Source organism: Labrus bergylta, chromosome 7 (genome assembly GCF_963930695.1).
Source record: "Labrus bergylta chromosome 7, fLabBer1.1, whole genome shotgun sequence".
NCBI lineage: Eukaryota > Metazoa > Chordata > Actinopteri > Labriformes > Labridae > Labrus > Labrus bergylta.
The window spans coordinates 22,860,723-22,879,786 of NC_089201.1; the positions used below are offsets into that span (position 1 = coordinate 22,860,723).

A 19,064-nucleotide genomic window follows, 5' to 3' on the forward strand; every position below is an offset into this window, starting at 1 on the left:
GGGACTCATCTTCCCCTTTGTTTTCAAATACAAACAGTTGTAGACATTGTTACACAGTAATGCAGAAAACCGTCAATACAAGTGATTTAATCATAACACCTTTCATTAAAAGTTTATCTTTGCCCATAAATCCATGAAAATATTCCTAAGTTGCTGTTCAAAATGTTTCAAACATCTTTATGCTGTGCAGACTGGATGAGATCAAATTAAAGGAGCAAAAGCAACACTGTCAAAATGGTTTTGTGAACTTGTTTGTACATGATTCAAAGAGTCATTCTACTATTGATTGATCTACTTTAACATACTTTCCACTGCCAACATGTTCATATCCTCCAGTGACCGAGAAGACTATGTCATTAATTTTTTTGTTGTTGGACGGACTAACAAATTCAGCGTTAATAATTTCAATCCTGGTCAAACTGGACATTTAGGAGAAACAGACACCCGGGGTGGCTGCAGCTGCCCTCTCTGGTTTCAGGCTCCAGGTGCTGAGGAGGCAACTCACAGAGGAAGGTGAGTGTGTGAATAACGCAGGCAGGCAGCAGATTCAGGGGCAGTGACAATGAGTCAGCAGCAGCACAGAGGGAGGGAGCTCTGCTGAGTGTTCCCACACCAACACACACTGAGTCAGACGCTGCACCGAAACATAATGGACAGCTCTTTGTGATGTTGCATACTTGAGAATAGCATCTGCTTATTTTCTGCAGCTACAGACAATAATTTGAGTGTTTGGAGCTCTAGTGTAAAAACACTGGTACAGAATGTATTTAAAGGCAGACAGGGTTTAATCATGAGATGCTCATTACAGACAGTAATGCCTTAAACAAATGATTAGTATATTGATTAGCCTGCTAAGCTAAAGCTGCACAGTAAACCTCATCATTATAACAGGAAGGTGAGGACTGACAGGGTGAAGATGATTGATAAAGCAAAAGAGGAATCTCAAAGCGTTGAGGGATCTTTAGCTTATGATAGAGAAGAGAGTGTAGAATACATTTTCCTGTTCAGGTTTGGAGTAATAATTCTGAGATGTATTTTTTACAGAATGTGGATGATTTCTTTGCCTCCAAAGAACCATAGGTGTGCTGAGTGTTGGCAAATAAATGTTGACAAACAGTTTTCAGTATGGTCAGGTGTTCCATCAGGACAAGCAGAAAAAAAAGCCTGATTTTTCACTCTCTCTTTTCCACAGCGCGGTTCCTCTGCGGGGGCTCAATCTGTTAAACTGCTGAAATCTTGCTTTCCTTCAGGACTGCAGATATGAGGGCATGTGGAAAGGGCACAGCAGCTGCAGTGGCTGCCGTTAAGAGGAAGCTGCCTACACACAGAGGTACAGACGGATTATGAGACCATAAACAGAAACATAGGAGCAAGAACACCCGACTGAAAGAGACAAAAAAAATACGAGTACAAGCGATGTGTTGGTTTTGTGTGTCTGTCAAAGACATTTTGCAGGTAAAGCAGAGCTATCACCCAAACATCACTCCTCTGTTTAAGAAGCTCTCCTTAAGGTTCCTTCACACACAGATAGTATTTTTGAAATACTGCAGCATGCTATCAAACCATGAAGATGCAGTTCATATTTTCACAAGGGACTGTATGAAAATGATCCGCTTAGGGAGGGGGTGTGAAAAAAGCAAGAATTAGCTAAACTTTCTTTGGACTTCCCCCCCTTCATTCAAAGCAACAATGTTTAAATATCCACCCTTCAAATAGTATCTTCAAAGGTAGATTTAATAGCAAAATCTCTTTCAACAGGGAGAATGGCATCTCTCCCATATCCACAGTGCAGCCCATCACCTGTTTACTGCAGTGTGTAACTTTGACAGCAGACCAAGGTCATCTCATGACTAGGTGCAATCTGCTTTTCGGCACTGGTTCACACACAAGCCTTCATTTTTAAAATGAAAGCCAGCAACCCCGCCTTGATGCGATTTATCATTGTAATTGTTGCCTCGTGTTTAGCAGCTTTACCACGTGCAGAAAGTCATCTAATTCAAGTTAAGTCTCAGGTTTGCATACAAATAAATAAATAAATCCAACTTAGGCCAAAAAAAAACCTTACAATCTCAACTAGCATAGTAAATTACCCTCTCCATTTAGTCACAGCTGAATACATACACATACTCCTCATGCAAACAGTTTGCAAACAACGGGCTGAAGACGCTTGCAATCATAGTTCAAATCCCGTGATTTGACTGTACCTTGTCAGTGGACATGGTTGTTTAGCTTCTTGCAAAGTCTTTGCCAGTTTCACACCATCTGATAGTAAACAAATGCATGTTGTCTAGGGGTTGGAGTAATAGCACATGTGTGTCTTACGACAGAACAGTTGCACTCAGAGACCGTTCATGGGCACCAAAGCGCACAAGACCAAATTCCTACATATTGTTGCTTTATGAATAACCTTTCAGGCAGCAGTGTCAGTATCAATCTAAATTCATCTTAGATCAGAGATCGTTTTTGTTATCTCCTTTGAAGAAAAGAAGTAATTGCAAAACTATTTATTTGAGACACCATGCACAGACTGAAAAAACTATATCAAACTACAGCCCATGATAGCTCCTCCAAACCTGTGTATAATTATGATTAAATCATAAAACTATTTTGATTGACTCTGTTGAAACTGCAGTTCCTGGATCAAATAGCAAAAATTCCTGTAGAGCCCCGTATTGAAATGTCCAATACATGTTGAAACACAGTAATTGTTAAGCTTATTTGACAGATAATGAATCCGCCTTGAGACAAATCTCATACCAGTATGACTATGTCATCAACACAAAGGAAACAACCATAAAGGATTTGTCCACTTCTGTTTTGAACAGTCTATACTCAAGAGCTACTGTGCTAGTATGTTTAAACTGTGATTTGCACATCACAACTTTTAACTGGACTCTGTGACTTCACAATAAGAAATGTCTCTAGTCACTTCATTTCAAGGGACAGGTGTAAGAATCCCCGACCTCTTGGCCCCTAAGCCTGTCCCTGATAGTTTTGTTTAGAAATAAAAGATGGACAATAAGTTCAGCTTTTTTTAATTTTATTTCCCCAAAATGGCAGAAGGTTTTTGTGTGTGCAACTGAGTAAGACACACTGAACTTGTACTTTGAGGTAATGTGGTTTTAATAGGACATGGTAATGATGGTCAGTCATAGATTTACACACACAAACATATCCAGGTCCTGGTCCAGCTGCCTGCATGGGAAAGCTGCCGGGCCGGCTCTCAGCAGAAAGCACTCTCTCCATTTGTCAGCTTTGACAGCCTCTCCCACTAGAAGAGCTGCCTGCACTGCAAAAAAAACACCAATTGTATTATTTATAAAACTACAGCTTTAAGAATTAGTAAATGAATTAATGCAGAGGTTATTCAATATTTTTTGGTGATTGCAGGAGTTATTTTCCCTGTGGAAACTGCTTGTATTCTATTCCTCTGCTTCCACATATGAACACTTGCTGAGTCTGCATCCTTGTAAATTTTTTTTTAAATATATTTAAGTCTTTAACTGTTATGGAAATGTGCTAGTTGAGCTAGTTGTAGCGAGTTGTAATTAAACAAAAATCGAACTATAAAAAAAGGCCAGTAGGACACAAAGAATGTACTTCTCAACAAGAAATTTTCTTAAGAAAATTGGCAATACATAGAGGAATTTATCAATTTAAATTCATTGACACAGAAAACATAGAAACATTTTTCTACCTCGTAGGTACTTTATTCTTGACTTTTTAATATTTAGAGAGACCGAGTAAGGACTTATGACTTAATAAGGTAGATATTTTTTATAGTGTGCACAACTCTGGACCGACCCACACGAGCTGTTACTGTAAATTCCACCAGCAGCCGGTTAATGTGTCCCAGGCAGGAAAACTGACATGCTGCTCCATTATTGTATTATATGTAATGGGTTTACTGTATGGAGACCCTACGTAGAACAAAGTAGACATTGTTTTATTTTACTCTTGTGAAAAAATTACTCCAGTGTATTAATCTTCCAATACTAAACTTACATCAAAATGTGATGAAACAGAGAATATAAGTTGCACAGAGCTGCATGACAGCACATCTGGATGGAACACCATCTACGCCATCCTATGCTTGTCAACAAGACATGCAGGAGTTCTTATTTTGTGGATAGTAAGTTAATAAACTGTTATCAAGCTATACCTGTTTCATAAACTGTATATATTTGTACATGTCTGACAAAAAAATGCTTTTAATCCCTTACCCATTTATTGCATCATCATGTTATCTTGTCCCCCATTTAGCTAACTGTTAGCCTAGGTAGCATGAAGACACCTTCAAGAACATAAACTTAAGATTCTGTCACTTTTTCCAATCACAATTTACTGCTGAGTGCAACAAATCTATGCTTATTTTGTACACAACCCTCAAAGACTGGAAACAAAGGGAAGCAGCTACCCTGGCTTTGTCCAAAGGGATCAGAATCCGCCTACCAGGACCTCTTAAGCTGCAGTGTATAACAGAGTTGTGGTTTTATGCAGGTCGTGTTCATAAACCTTGAACTATTTCCTTTTATACTTTTGCTACCAATTAACTTGAAGATAATGTATTACACAGGTTTTTTTTTTTACAGTGGCCTAGCATTCAAGAACTGATGTTCAGGTTTTGTTTGTCTCGTCATTGCCCTGCTGCGTCATGGTGATACCCTTATGTGGTCTTGTATTGGCTTGCCTCCTTGAGCGCTGTGCAGTGATGAAACTGAAGAGGAAAGGTCACAGCGGCGGTTCTGTTGATGTAAAGTTTTGAATTTTCTCCCCAAGACAAGCATGCTGACACTGCACACTGGGCAGAAGTGGCATGAAAACTGAGATCCACATCACCTGATAGCGCAAGGACACATCCAGACTGGAGCAACGATGACAGATTGTACCACAGAAGGATAGATGGTTGGAAAGAAGAAGCTCATATTAAAAAATAAATAAGTTGCATACATATTTATTAAAACATAATTTTATATTTGTTTCATGTGGATAATTCATCAATTATTTGATATGAATTATGTTGAATTTTGTACAGACATCCTTGGTCCCTAAAGGATGGACCCTATTGCCTCTGTTGATGCCCTTAATCATCTTCTAGCCACATTAAATGGTAGGTATTTGGGTGTTTAATTTTAGAGAGGTTTCTCAACCACTTTTGTATGAACTGCCATGAACCCAAAATCAATGACTGGACGCCAAAACAAAAAAACTGTCAATCAATCTATCAATCGATCAATCAATCATTATTTTTATAGCGCCAATTCATAACAACTGTGTCTCGAGACGCTTTACAAAAGAGCATATGGCATAATATGCAGGAATGATTTCTCCTCTGTATTCCTTGTGTTCCTGAGATGGACTAAAAAGTAGAATAATAAGAACATGTTACCTTGTAAAATGTATTGCCAATTCCGAAACCTAGCCTTGAGTACAGACAAATACCCTGTACCTCGCTGATTCTGCTATGATAAAACATATATGCATATTATTATTTTTATCAAACAGTTGAAGGGCATGGATGAGATATGATTGCCATCTTAGATGTACATCCTGGCTCAGTAAACTGAAGGAAAACAAGCTTAGCTAGAATTAGCATTAGCTCAGCCCGCAGCCTCTCCTGTCGTCCTGTGTTCACTAAAGAACATCAGAGATACCCCGATGGTGAACATGAACAAAAGATTTACTATTGTCATTTTTTTTTTATAATTGTATTTAAATATCTTCTCCTCAAAATTGGATTGGAAAACTGACTGTTGACATTTGCTAGCTTTACACGATGGTAAACTCTCCAGTAGCAGTGCACTGTTCTTTTAAAACAGTTGCTAGCTGCAGCCAAAATATGCAAAGCCATACTCGTTTAAAGAAGATTTTTTTTTTAGGGCTTATATACTTCTGTATCAGATTGGTACATTCACAGTGGTACATGCAGTTACCATATACTGCATTTTAGGCAGTGTCATTTCTGATTCTGGTACCAGCATCATGGGACCAACTCTAGCGTTAGCAATGGCTTGTTAGAATTTAAGGTGGTGGACAAACATACTGATGCGTGTTTGCAGTCAATCTACTCTGTCCTGCATTATTCCCAGAAAAGAGTGATGGTAGTCATTACTCCACGAAATGTGTGAGTGTGTCTATGTCAATGTAAATTGGATAAGCTGATAAAAAGATCAGTGGATAATTCATGATGGACTCATTCCTGCTCATCCTTCCAGGACAACCTCCACATGATTGTTTCATTTCTTCCATATCACTACAATGATGTAGGGCTGTCAGTGGCCTGAGGTAAAGAGGTACATTTAACTGGCCTGAGTTTCACAGAGACCATTTGTGGACTTCCACAAGGACGAGGAAATTATGGACGTGCCCTTAATTATTAAACAAGTGTGTCAGCAGCCTGGACTGATGGAGGTAATGCAAAGAGGAAGTGGGCCAGAGAGAGGGCCTAGGGGATCGGGGGAGAGGAGAGACTGGTGGGCTTGGACCTGGGGGTGGGGTGGTGATAGGCCCAAGGGCTTTGGCTCAAGCATGGGAGATCCAATAATGCTGTCCAAGCTTTTTTTGCACATTGTTAACATTGAGGACCTACTGTAGAGGAGGTTGTTAGGGGATGACTACTGTGCACAGACCTCTCAGAGATTTGGTTTTACACAGCGATAAAACCAACACCAGAGGACACTTGTGATCCGATATAGAGAGAAACATATGATATTGTGCATGCACAGCTGAATGGGCCACAATGAAAAGGCCCTTGAGAAACTTTTCAGATGTCAACAACAGGACTGGCATGGCATTTTTGTACAAGGGATATGGGATGAGTGTCCGTCTTCAAAGAAATCGATCGGGGAATATCAAGTGAGCTAGAGGCCTGACTCAGGCAAATCAGCTATCCTTTGTGTGTGTCTGTTTGTGTATGTGAAAAACAGACTGGAAGACAGAGGCAGTGAGACATTGAGCACCTCCAGCCACAGCACATTTAAATGCAGGCATTGCTTTAAGAACCCATTCCTTGATAGGAACACATTTAGCAGCTTATGGGCAATTTTTGCATTCAAGGGGATGTGTACAGGCAGTTGTAAGATTGTGGCGGGTGGAAGGGGGGGTTAAACTCATTGAAAGCCTATGGCATCACTAACTGACAGCACCTCAATTTGTACAACATGCTGATCAGGGATTAGCGAGACAGCAGCTTACGCCACAGTTTCAATTAAATACTTCTCATTTGCAAGTGGAAGCTGACTCCTGTGCACATATGATGACCTGAAACGTCAAAGTGCACCACGTTAAAATTCAACATCTTTGTTATTGTTTAAAAATCCATAAAAATCAACCAGGAGTCAATAATATTCAATCTCCATATCACCATTATCATCATATTACATTAAAATTGGCACAATAGTGTGTTATGAGTCAGTCCTGCATGAACCTCCTGGCATCATCAGATCAACGTTATTTAGTCTGGTACATATATATATATATATATATATATATATATATATATATATATATATATATATATATATTTTTTTTTTTACAAGAATTGTTCAGGGGTGGAAAAATATTATACTCAAGTAAAATTATAGTTACTTTTATGAAATATTACTCAACCACAAGTTAAATAACCTGTCTATGAACCTACTCAAGTAAAAGTAAAAAGTACGTAATTTAAAAATTACCCTTGAGTACTCCTTTTTAACTTGAGGGGGGTAGGGGGATGGGAATAACGACAAAGATATGATCTCTCCTTTCTGGTTAGTTAAAAAAGACAAGAGGGTATGAAATTCAAACTTGGTTGATGAATTAAATTTAGACCTGTGTTGCATTAAAATACATTCATTATCAAATGTTGGATATAATGAAGAGGCATATATCTGGCTTTAAAGAACGTAAACTGAAAAATATTCTGCAGTGCATTTTTGGAAGTGCATTTTCACTCTGGACTTGTTGTAAAGTTTGAGTAGCATAATTGAATTTAAGGCCAAACTGGTCACTTCATTTCTTTGAATTCATGTTCAACTTTACCGGCTAGTTCTTCATTTTGGTATGATTCATCCTCTTCCATCTTTCTTGTTTTGATAGGAGTACAAAAACGCTTGTTCTGCTCCTCTGTTACATGTCCATTCATCGGACAGTCTTTTTTTTTGCCCAGTAACAGATGCAATGTAAAATAAAAATACTTTCCACAAAAATGACTCAACTATAAGTAACATTACTGATTTTACGACTCAAAAAAGGACTATTACACAAAAAAAACCTACTCAATAACATGAACTTGGATAAGTGTTATTCCTTGGAAGTGTTACATCGACTGACTTAACTTTGAATCCCAAAACCAATTAGGACAATCATATCTTTGATGGAGAAGTAAGATGCCAGCCTATAGGCAGCTACTTCCATAATCCAGTTCATATATTTTAAGTTTAATACGAAAATGTTTTGCATGAAGTGATTTAGTAGCCAACACCATAACTCTATAAACTGTTTTATAAACTGTTCGGATTACTTGTTTTAAATTGTTAAGCCTTGTTTAGCATGTAGACAGCTAAAGAGTCAAACACATTAATGCAATACTGAATACCATTGGTGGTCATGACAGCGGTGTAGCCTTGTGTCTTTAAACTGCTTTTTGATGTCTATTCTCAACTTAAACTCCATTCTGGTTTCTCAAGTTGCTAGTCAGACTGACACAATAGCAATACAAAAAAATAAGTCTTGGCCAGAAGATCTTATTGCTAAAAGCCGAAAAGTTAGCCAGACATCTATATTGCTGTCAGTGAGTACTTGGCAGGTAATGAATAAATTAATGAATATAATAGCATTTTTTAAACCAAACCAAAACAGCTGCTGCAGCTTTACAATACATTACATTACATTTTGCAAAACAATGAGCTGAAAGAGGCTAAAATGCTACTGAGAGTTTGGGAAAACTGCCTCACATTACATTACACATGGGGATATATAATGTTACTATTGACACAATGTAGCGTTAAGAACCACATCACCACTACAGATGATTATGGAGGAGATTGAAAAAGATACCACAAGATAAATAACAACAAAAGAGAGAGAGAGAGAAAACTATAAAAAGCAGGTGTGATGTCTTGTTCTAAGACTGTGCTCCTTTCTGCACGGTGCTCCATGCTATTACAGTCCAGTGGAGCTTTAGAGCACTCAGGAGAGGGAGAGAGAGGGGGAGAGACAAAGACAGACAGAAAAAGAGAGAGAGAGTATGTGTGAGCAAGAAGAGTGGGACCGGCGCCAGCTCACCCCACCCTTACTGCTGCCTGCAGAGTGAGGAGTGCTGCATTTCCTGAGGGCAATGCAGAGGACAAGGAAGAGGAGGCTTACTACTGTTGAGGTCACCATACAGCAAACATGGAGCAGGGCTGCAGACACAGAGAGCCTGCATCGGACATAGATACTGAGAGGGACAGAGACACACAGAGATAGTTAGATGGACAGATGGAGAGAGAAAGATCAAGAGACAGATGAGCTGCAGCATTCAGCGTGAGGCTACTGCGGTCCAATGTTCTCAACAAATCCTCAGCTTCACACCGTCAGAGGACAGATGTGGGAATGAATCATTTTCCCACCCAAAACAAGCAGCGCCCACTCATTTCAGTTAAAATGTCTTCCATGACTTGTAACCAAGCTATGATTGGATGTGTTTGGTTGTTGTTGGGTTACTGCCATTGACAGCTTCACTTGGTTCATTATATAAAAAAATACCCCTTCATGATGAGGTTGTATTTCTTTAGAGTACGATTAAAAAAGGATATTTTGTTGATATTTGGATTGTTAAACCTTAACTTGACTTACTATCTCATATCTGGTCTTGGCAGATTGCTGTTCATCATTCAGTCTGTTTTTGCCCTAGTTTTTCTACCTGTTAAAATGCTTTACACATTTTTCCTGACCACTGATTTCAAGTGCTTCCTCCTGGTGGATTAATCTTAAGTCTGTTTAAATAAAAGAACAAAATTGAAGGCCTACAACTGCTCTCTGTGAAAAAAGACAGGATGGATAAAGCACTATATTAAAAAAATTGATTGATTTGTTTTCTTCATATTAAAATAAAATAAATGTTAAGAGATAACTGACAAACAATAAGTTGAGCAAGAAAAAATGTTGTCAACTGTTTGATTCATTTTCAGAATTTTTCCAGAATTAGAGTCAGCTCAATTGGTTAGGTACTGTGGACACAAAGAGTCAGAATCAGGTTAACTTTGCTTTCTATGTACAAGTATTAAGAATAAAAAATGAACACCGTATAAACAAGCCTGAATGGGGTAATAGTGCAGTGGTGAGGTTTGTAAATTATTATAAATTATGTTATTTTGTAAAAAGCAAAAATATCAACTTGTCCATGTCAATTTGAAAGTAAAAGTGAGCCAAATGTCTTTAGGTTTTAGAATATTCGTTGGAAAAAAACAAAACAATTTGAAGGCAACTCTGAAAATCGTGATAGCATTTTTCCAGAGTTTTTGAAGATAATATACAATTTCATCCAAAATAGTCCACACCTAGCAAATGTAATACCTCACAAACGATACCTCAAAGTGTTTTAGTCATGTGTCCGCGTGAATAGGAGGGAGAAAGAGTGAGAACATTTTAGAAGAGCTCTTCAGGCCCTTAAGGTGTGGAACAATGTGCTGGGAATGACAGAGGTAAGCGGGGCTCTCCTGGGACAAGAGGATTAGTGTGGAACCATTACCTTCGCCCCGTGAATCACCGCTAATGGCCTCAGTGAGAGGGTGTTGAGGTACAGACGTAAGGACACATTTTGATTGAGACCTCGAACTCTGTAACAACGCATACTGCAGCATATTTCTCCTGTTTAGTGCAGTGCAGAAAGCGCTGTGACAACTTTGCATACGAAATGTTTTTTTTGTGTGTAGGTTTTCATGCAGAAATACACTCCCATCCTGAGGCGAAATGAGCAAACACCAGCAGATCCTTAAAAATTTATTGAAGTTAATGTAAGGTGAAATCATAAGTGATAAGAAAAAAATTAATAACCCTTGCATAGATCACAGACCATGCCTTTGTCATCCTCTGACAAACTGAAAACATTGTAGCATAATCCTTGGTGAACACAACATGACAATGACAGCTGGATAAGGTAACACAATCAGAGTTTGGTTTGCTTTTTGGATGAAAAGAAGAGCAGACGAGTTCAACAGTCCTTTTGCATTTTTGCTCCAAAATCTTCCCTACTAGCATTCAAACGTGCATTCTTGAGAGAAAAGACAAACTTGTAGACAATGCACTCCTAAAACAATCAAGATTTTCTCATCTTTGGCGAGGAGGTACACAACTTCCCGACCTTTCATCCTGTTCAGTGCCTCCTCAGCAGGCAGAAAGCAGTCCAACACCAAGACCTCTAGCAGACTAGAATGCCTTAAAACTGATGTTGTACAAAGGAGGGTGTGTGGCACAGGCCCTGCTTCGACATGATGGGCATGTTTCCAACAACGCAGTATCACTACAGTCTAGACTGAGATAAGAACAGACAAAAAGTCACTTGAAAGAGTGTTTCAGTCCTAGAATAGAGATAAAGTTTGAGAAACTAGCCCTTATTGTCCTTGCTCACACTCAGAGACTAGTAGGAACAACCTTGATCACCCAACGCAGTCTTCGGGATGAGGTCAGCGCTAAGGTGCTTTTAAGAAATCCAGCAGAGGACCAGTTTCATCCCTACTTCTGAACAGGGCCTTACAGGAAGCCTTGGTGCAGATGAAAGCAAGGGTTTCTTTTTAAAAATGATGCAACCGTTTTATAGTTGATCCGCAGTTTGAAAGGCAAAACTCATGCAGTCGTCCATCGACCATGCAGTTTTTTGCGATTAGTAGGTTTCTGTAGAGATACATTATAGCAATAAGGTTCAGCAGTGGTGAAATGTGAACATGGTGTTTGAATGAATCTTGTTTTTTTGTTTCTTGAAACCAAAGAGACAAACAATATGTTTGTGTATTTTAAATAGTACACGTCTTGTTCATATCATTTAGTGTGTAGCAATTGATCAGTATACATTAGTTTCATTATCATGGCTTGCCAGAGAAATATATTGTCTTTGACATTCCAGTATATGGCATGTTCTTCCTAAGTGTGCCACAAAAAATTAAAAAGAAAACAAAGACACACAGTAAAATAGTTTCATAGGTATTTGCAGTATATAGTGGTTACGTTTCTCTACCTTATTGTAGCTAAATTGCATTTTGTTTTCATGATATCTCATGGTTTTTTTTTTTATTGTTTAATCAGGTTAATGTTGTAATTTTTTTAAGATCTTCTTTCTCATGTTTGCTTGCAGAAGCCTAATAACTAACAGTAAGCTAAACAAATAAATATGTAAAACATTTTAGGCACCTTCTCTGACTTGCTCTCACACAGCTGATCAGTCCAGTGGACTGAAGATAGATCCTCTCTAAGTGCATTATGGGCTTTTCCTTTGGGACTGCCTTATAGGTTTGACTGAACTCTTTGCAGCCTTTGTTCCTGACTGCAAAACAACTCTGGCCTTACCTGCGTGTTTAATGGGGACTGAAGCTATTACAAAGCCTATATTTGAACTTTTCACGGTTTCTCTCGATACAATATCAGCCTCTACATTCGACCATACAACACCCAGCACAGAGGATCACAAACAGCCCTGTTGTGAGTTTTCCGTCAAGTGATTGCAGTTTCTTTGACATTCAAAATAGATTTGTTTTCCTATTTTATTTTCTTATTACAAAAAAGCATCTAAGAAACAGGTTATCTGTTATTCTATTGCTGTTAAGAATGCATGTCTCTTTTGGGTAATGGAATGCATAGCACCATCCATAAATGTCCCCACAGCAAGACTAGCAACAGCACTGCTAACATGAAGGGCATCATTCATATTTTCTACATCTCACTGTTGTTGTGTTGATGTTGCCAACATCTATTTTCAAGCATCAGTTTTTTTAGAAACTTGTGATAAAAGCTAACTTTTTTCCTGATAGCTGCATTTAAGAGACTACTATAATTTCCTTCTTTCATCCTATAATATAATGTGTTGTATGGGGAAATATTGGTGTCCACCTCGATGAGAAACGCTATACAAATTGAAAATCCCTGACACAAATATGTATCTTTTTTTGCGCTCATGATAAGTTACTAACATCCAACAAGGCTCCATTATATTTTCACCTCGCCAGAGTCAGACACTCTTCAGCAGTACAGTACAAAGATCAGTTTCAAATAATAACAGAACCCTAAACTAACCAACCAGCCACCAATAACAAAACAGTAACAAGAATTAAAGAATGGAAAAAGGCTCGTTCAAAACAATTAAAGGCTTGCTTTAGCTAATGCTTCAAATAACATGTGATGGGGACACAACAACAGTAGTCCTGTACTAGCATCACAAAGGATAGCCGTTGCACCAACAGAAAAGACTATGAAATTCAAGTAGCACTGCAGTGAAGCTTATGTTTTAAACAAGATCTTGTCAGACGAGTGATATATAAAAAAAGAGTGTACAGTACAGTATAGTACAAAGTCTTCCTATTATTGTGTTGCATGTTGATGGATGTACAGTAGCTTTGAGATTTTCAAATAGCCACTACAATTTGTCCCAATCTATCTGCAGTAAGCCTCTCTGGAACAATATGCTCAGAAACAATGCACTATTGTGAAAAAAATTAATCTCACAAGCAGAAAAAAAAAAAAAGAATTTCAAGCAACAGAAAAAAATGATTGTGCAAAAAGACGGGCGGCACTTAGCTGTGCATCATAATGCCCACGGGTTTCAAGATGACATGATTTAAAACTCTAACATCTCTACTGTCTTATACACATGGACATGTGTTTGTTGAGACACATTCAGGTGTGTTTCTGTGACACAACAGTTACTTAAATACCATTGTGTCAAAGAAACAAACATATAAAACAGTCAATCTCATCCTGTCAGGAGAGTCAAACAATCTGTACAATGAATGTTCTGATTGTGCGTAGCTTTAAGTGAAAGAAAGGAGCGGGATTGTGATATTCTATATGCCCTAAGTGCTTGTGTAAAGGCTATGCTTTGGGACTCTCACATTCAATGTTGCATGACTGCAGTTTACACTTAAGGTTCCATTTTGCATTATGGTATAGGAAGCCCTGCATTGAAGCTTGCAGCTCTGCAGCAAGTTTGCAATGACCTCACTGAGGTAGAGACCCTGAAAGGATGCGTGGTGCATGAACAAAAAAAAACAACATAAGTAAATTATATTTCAAACCTATGGATATTCCCTTTTAAATTGGATTGGTAAACATGCAGAGTACAATACATTGCTGCTTAAGGGCATAATTAAGTGCGTGACGGCATGAAAACTGGGTTGTGCATAACAGCCATGGATCATCTTATTTTTTAACTTTTTTTTTTTTTACCCATTCACCTACTGTTTCAACCTTGCTCACCTGGCATCATTAACATCAAAACCAACAGTGTATCAACACGAGAACAGAAGGTAAACCAGCTCTTCTCAACCTCACAAATCCCACTGTACACAGAGGCACTTTCACTGGTCCTGTTGGTGAAAGGGATAAAGGCACTAGCAACTAATGTCACAATAATTCTCTATAATATTAAGTGAAATTTGGTATTGATCCATTTTTTTGTGTGGATCCTAAACCAATACGTACTCAATTTTGTTGGGGGAAATGGAAGCATGACTAATGATGTGTTAACTTTTCCTGTTCAAAGAAGGTCCATGCACTGCTTCTATTGACTTAGTACTGTAATTTCTGCTTATTATGATTATATGCATTTTTGATAATATTTATTCAGTTTCTTCGACTACTCTTAAATTAGAAACTCTGCATCCTCAAGTTGGGTTTGGATATATTTTTCATCGCAATTCAGAAACATCCAGAATTTGATTTCCTTAGTTTCCCTGACAATAGGACACAGCAGAGTGCCTGAATTGCAACAAGCTGTATAATCATGTCATGCATTAAATAGACCAGGATACAAAAGTACCTTAGTCGATAGACCATAATGCAGGATACTTTTTTCATGCTATGATCTCATTTATGTACTGTTCCCTTAAGATTTAACATTCAATTTCTATACTTCTAAATGATTAGCATTTCAAATTAAAAACGCATCCAGTGCACTCAGAATGAAAACTGATGAGAAAGGGGGGATGGAGGCAGGTATCTAAAACAACATCCTTTCCATTGTGTGAGATATGTCTCATGCATGCTGATATCAAAATGGAAAGTCTCTAATCATGCTCGTGTGAAGCTCACTTTATCATTGTGCTGTGTTGCGTCTAAAGGGCATGGCATTGAATCACTTGGTGATATCACAATTACAGCATCTGCTGGAAAACAGCAGCATTGCGGATGTCTGTGAAGCGTGTAGATCACCATCTGTTTACATCCAAACAAGAGAGATCAGTCTTCCTCCTATAAGGTGCTTTGCTGAATAGTAGATCCTTCATAGGGAGCCAGGAGAGCGATGGGGGGGGGGAGCAGGGGTCACCTAACTTCTTGGCGCTTACCACTTGGCTGCAGATGCTTGCATGTCTCTGCAGACTTTAATGGTGCAATGTGCAACTTGCTGAAATGTTATCTGTACTCCATGCATAAGATTTTAATTATCACACCCTCTTCTGATAAGACAGTGCATACTCTGTGTCCTCCAGGGAGTATATATGCGTAATAATTAATGTTCTCTTTTTGACGTAGCTATATATTTGTAGGATCATAAGAATTAATTATTCTATCTACCTGTCATATACTCTAAGAGCTTAGCTTTTCTGATTCCTTCCTATGTAGCTGAGCATAGTTGTAGGCCTAATGCCATAGAGTGCTTTGGAGAGGTAAATGAAGCATTCCTAACTGATGGTCTACTCCACGTATGACAGTTCCAATGAGATCCCAAAGTTTCTAACTAGTTTCTAAACATCTGTTAGCAGCTTGCTTTTATTTACACAGTTCTGGTTGGCTATAGTGCAATTTCCAGTTCTGAGGTTTGCCTCCCTAAAGTTGTCGATGCTATTGTTTATGTCTCCATCAATCTCCATGTACTCTGATTTGCTGACGGTGGATGAACTACGGCGGCTGGAGTTGGTTTCAGATGGGATGTTGGGGTTGCTGACGTTGAGGAGCTGGGCCTGCTCTTCTCCCTCTGTCTCCCTGTGGTAGAAGTAGTTGAAGTTGGACACAATAACAGGCACTGGGAGTGCAATTGTCAACACTCCAGCAATGGCGCACAAAGATCCTACAATCTTGCCTCCTATAGTGATCGGTACCATGTCCCCATAGCCCACAGTTGTCATAGACACCACAGCCCACCAAAATGCATCTGGGATGCTGCCAAAGTAGGAGTCTGGCTCCTCTGCCTCGGCAAAGAAGACAGCGCTGCTGAACAAGATGACTCCAATAAACAGAAAGAAGATCAGCAATCCAAGCTCTCGCATGCTGGCCTTGAGGGTCTGTCCCAAAATCTGCAGTCCTTTGGAGTGTCGTGACAACTTGAAGATCCTGAACACCCTGACCAGACGGATCACCCTGAGAATGGCCAGAGATGTTGCCTGCTCACCCACTCCCTCTTTTTCTGGGTCTTCAGCCAGCTCAGTGCCAAGTGTTATGAAGTATGGGATGATAGCCACTATGTCGATCATGTTCATCATGTTCTTGAAGAAGGCTGGCTTGCTTGGGCATGCAAGAAAGCGAACAATCAACTCAAAAGAGAACCAGATTATACAGAGTGTCTCAATGACGAAGAAGGGGTCAGTGAGGATATTTGGCTTGTAATAAACAGTAGTATTTCCAACTGTCACCATGCGGCCCATTGGGTCCTCTTTTAGTTGAGGTAAAGTCTCTAAACAAAATATGACTATTGAAATCAGGATCACCATCACAGACACTATGGCAACCCCTCTCGCAGTGCTTGAGCTCTCTGGATGCTCAAAGAGCAGCCAAATCTGACGCTGAAACTCTTTCTCAGGTAGAGGACGCTCTTCCTCCCTGATGAAACCCTCATCTTCACGAAACTTCTCCATGGCGTCCACTCCCAGCTCATAAAATTTGATTTCTTCTGAGAACATATCCAAAGGGACATTAACTGGTCTTCTCAGCCGCCCCCCAGACTGGTAGTAGTAGAGAATGGCATCGAAACTGGGACGGTTTCTGTCAAAGAAGTACTCGTTTCTCAGGGGGTCAAAGTACCTCATCCGTTTTTTAGGGTTGCCCAGCAACGTTTCTGGGAACTGGGAGAGAGTTTTCAACTGTGTCTCAAACCGGAGACCAGCTATGTTGATGACCACCCTTTCACAACATTCATGGTCATTGTTGTCTGGGGGGTAGGTGTCCTGAGGGTGGCCAGGGACAGCCGAGGCCTCATCCATGTTATCTCCTGCTACCACTGTCATTTTGGAAGGAGGAGGAGGAGGAGGAGGAGGTGGTGGTGGAAGAGGAAGAGGAAGAGGATCTTTGTTGGGATGTTGATAAGTCTGACTAAGCAGGCATTCAGGTTGAGGGAAATTTTCCTCTCCTCAGCTTCCCACACCCCTTAAATTGTTGGAGACGTCCCCAGATTTGAGGGGGGCTGGCTGGCTGCTTTGCCTCAGTGCGGCTCCACTGCAGTTCTCGCTGACTTGACCATTGCTGCTCTCCGATGCATCTGCTGTTGTTACTGCTGCCTCTGTCACCCAGAGAGGGAGAGGAGGAGAAAGAGAGAGAGAGAGAGAGAGAGACAGAGAGGAGGAAATAATGGGATCAAACAGCCAAGAAATGTGATGGCTCAGCATTTTCTGCAGATTATTTATTTATTTACTTCCCTCAGCCGTCAATTAGTGCTGTTTTCCAGCAGTGAATGTTAAAACCAACATCCCAATTGGGTATTTCTGCAACGTTTCTTTGAAATAAGAATAAACAACCATTCTGTAGTGCCAAATAGTAAGTGTATGATGATCTTCTGATACTACATGGGCTTACCACACTAACATCCTAAAGTGATTTCCCTGTATCTCTATAACACTCCTGATGTTTCTGTGCAGATGTTTACCTCCCATTAAACATAAATGTGTGGTTCTGTGTCTTAAAGGTGCATGGCAGTGGTCCATCCTATGGCACTCCAGCCTGAGTTATGATATGACGCATAGCATTTGATACTGATACCAAATCATGTTTCTACATGCACACAGTCTATTGGCCCACTGCATGGCAAAAGATAATACATACATCTGCGAAATAGAGGAGTAATGCAGTAATTGTCCACAGCTGCTTTTTAAACGAATGACCGATATGCATTGCATATTGCATAAGTCAGCGTCTTCGAGGCTTACCGTGAGTTACTCTTGCAGGTCTTGAATGCGTCTTATCCTTGAGTGAAATCATCCAACAGCAGGGCACCAGTGGGTGTCATGAGGCAACTTTACATTGCAGTAAAAAACACAGAAATCCCTAGCCTTACTGTGCTCATCGCCATTCTAACTGAAGTGTCCTCAGATCTAAACATCTTCACGCAAGATGAGATAAAACAGGACCAAAAACATGAGAGTGTAATGTGGAAGCCTGAGCTGGAAAAGCTTCAGCTCCGGGACTTCCTCACGCGGCAGCACGTTGGTGTGAGCAGCTTACAGTATACTGCAGGAGAAATCTTGCGCTGCAATTCAGGAGGGGGAGATACAGTACGGGGCAATAAGCGAGCTCCTGGCATTTCAAGACATCACTGCATCAGCAGGAATCTGCCGCTTTCTGTGAGTAGACAAGATGACGCGCAGAATGTGTTTTAGCGTGACTCGGAAAGCGGAATAAAAAACAAAAGCTATTTCAGAGACATTCGAGTGCAGCAGCGTGGTCCAAATGTTTTCCCCACAACGTCAAGCAAGTTTTGCTGTGTATTTTACACGCAAGTGCAGCGAAGGTATGGGAATGAGAATGGGAGGGGGGTGGGGGATGGGGCGGAGGAGGAGGAGGAGTTGGAGGGTTTCGACGCAATGCAGACCGGCTCTACTAAAGCACACCGCCAGAAGTTCTCCATACACCACAAAAACAAGAGCGCTCGTGTGCCAGCACTGGCGCAATCACACTGCAAAGAAGGA

General features: G+C 39.9%; 1 protein-coding gene across 2 annotated transcripts; it reads right to left on the minus strand.

Annotated features, from left to right (window-relative positions):
• Nucleotides 1-88: 88 nt before the first annotated feature.
• kcna1a (potassium voltage-gated channel, shaker-related subfamily, member 1a) lies at nucleotides 89-18,866 on the minus strand. 2 transcript variants are annotated; one of them, XM_065957044.1, is made up of 3 exons: nucleotides 18,306-18,866; nucleotides 16,045-17,662; nucleotides 89-3,289 (listed from the first exon to the last, which is right to left on the minus strand). In XM_065957044.1, exons 2-3 carry the CDS (start codon nucleotides 17,388-17,390, stop codon nucleotides 3,250-3,252), a joined length of 1,386 nt encoding a protein of 461 aa, XP_065813116.1. In that variant the 5' UTR covers nucleotides 17,391-17,662; nucleotides 18,306-18,866; the 3' UTR covers nucleotides 89-3,249. The 2 variants fall into 2 exon arrangements, with proteins under 2 accessions (XP_065813116.1, XP_020515062.1); XM_020659406.2 differs by lacking the exon at nucleotides 89-3,289 and having other exon boundaries at nucleotides 10,953-17,662; nucleotides 18,306-18,865.
• Between the last annotated feature and the right edge of the window lie 198 nt (nucleotides 18,867-19,064).

Coding starts and splice junctions, on each gene's coding strand:
- kcna1a (XM_020659406.2), bottom strand. CDS start 17,390: ATGACAGTGGTAGCAGGAGATAACATGGATGAGGCCTCGGCTGTCCCT.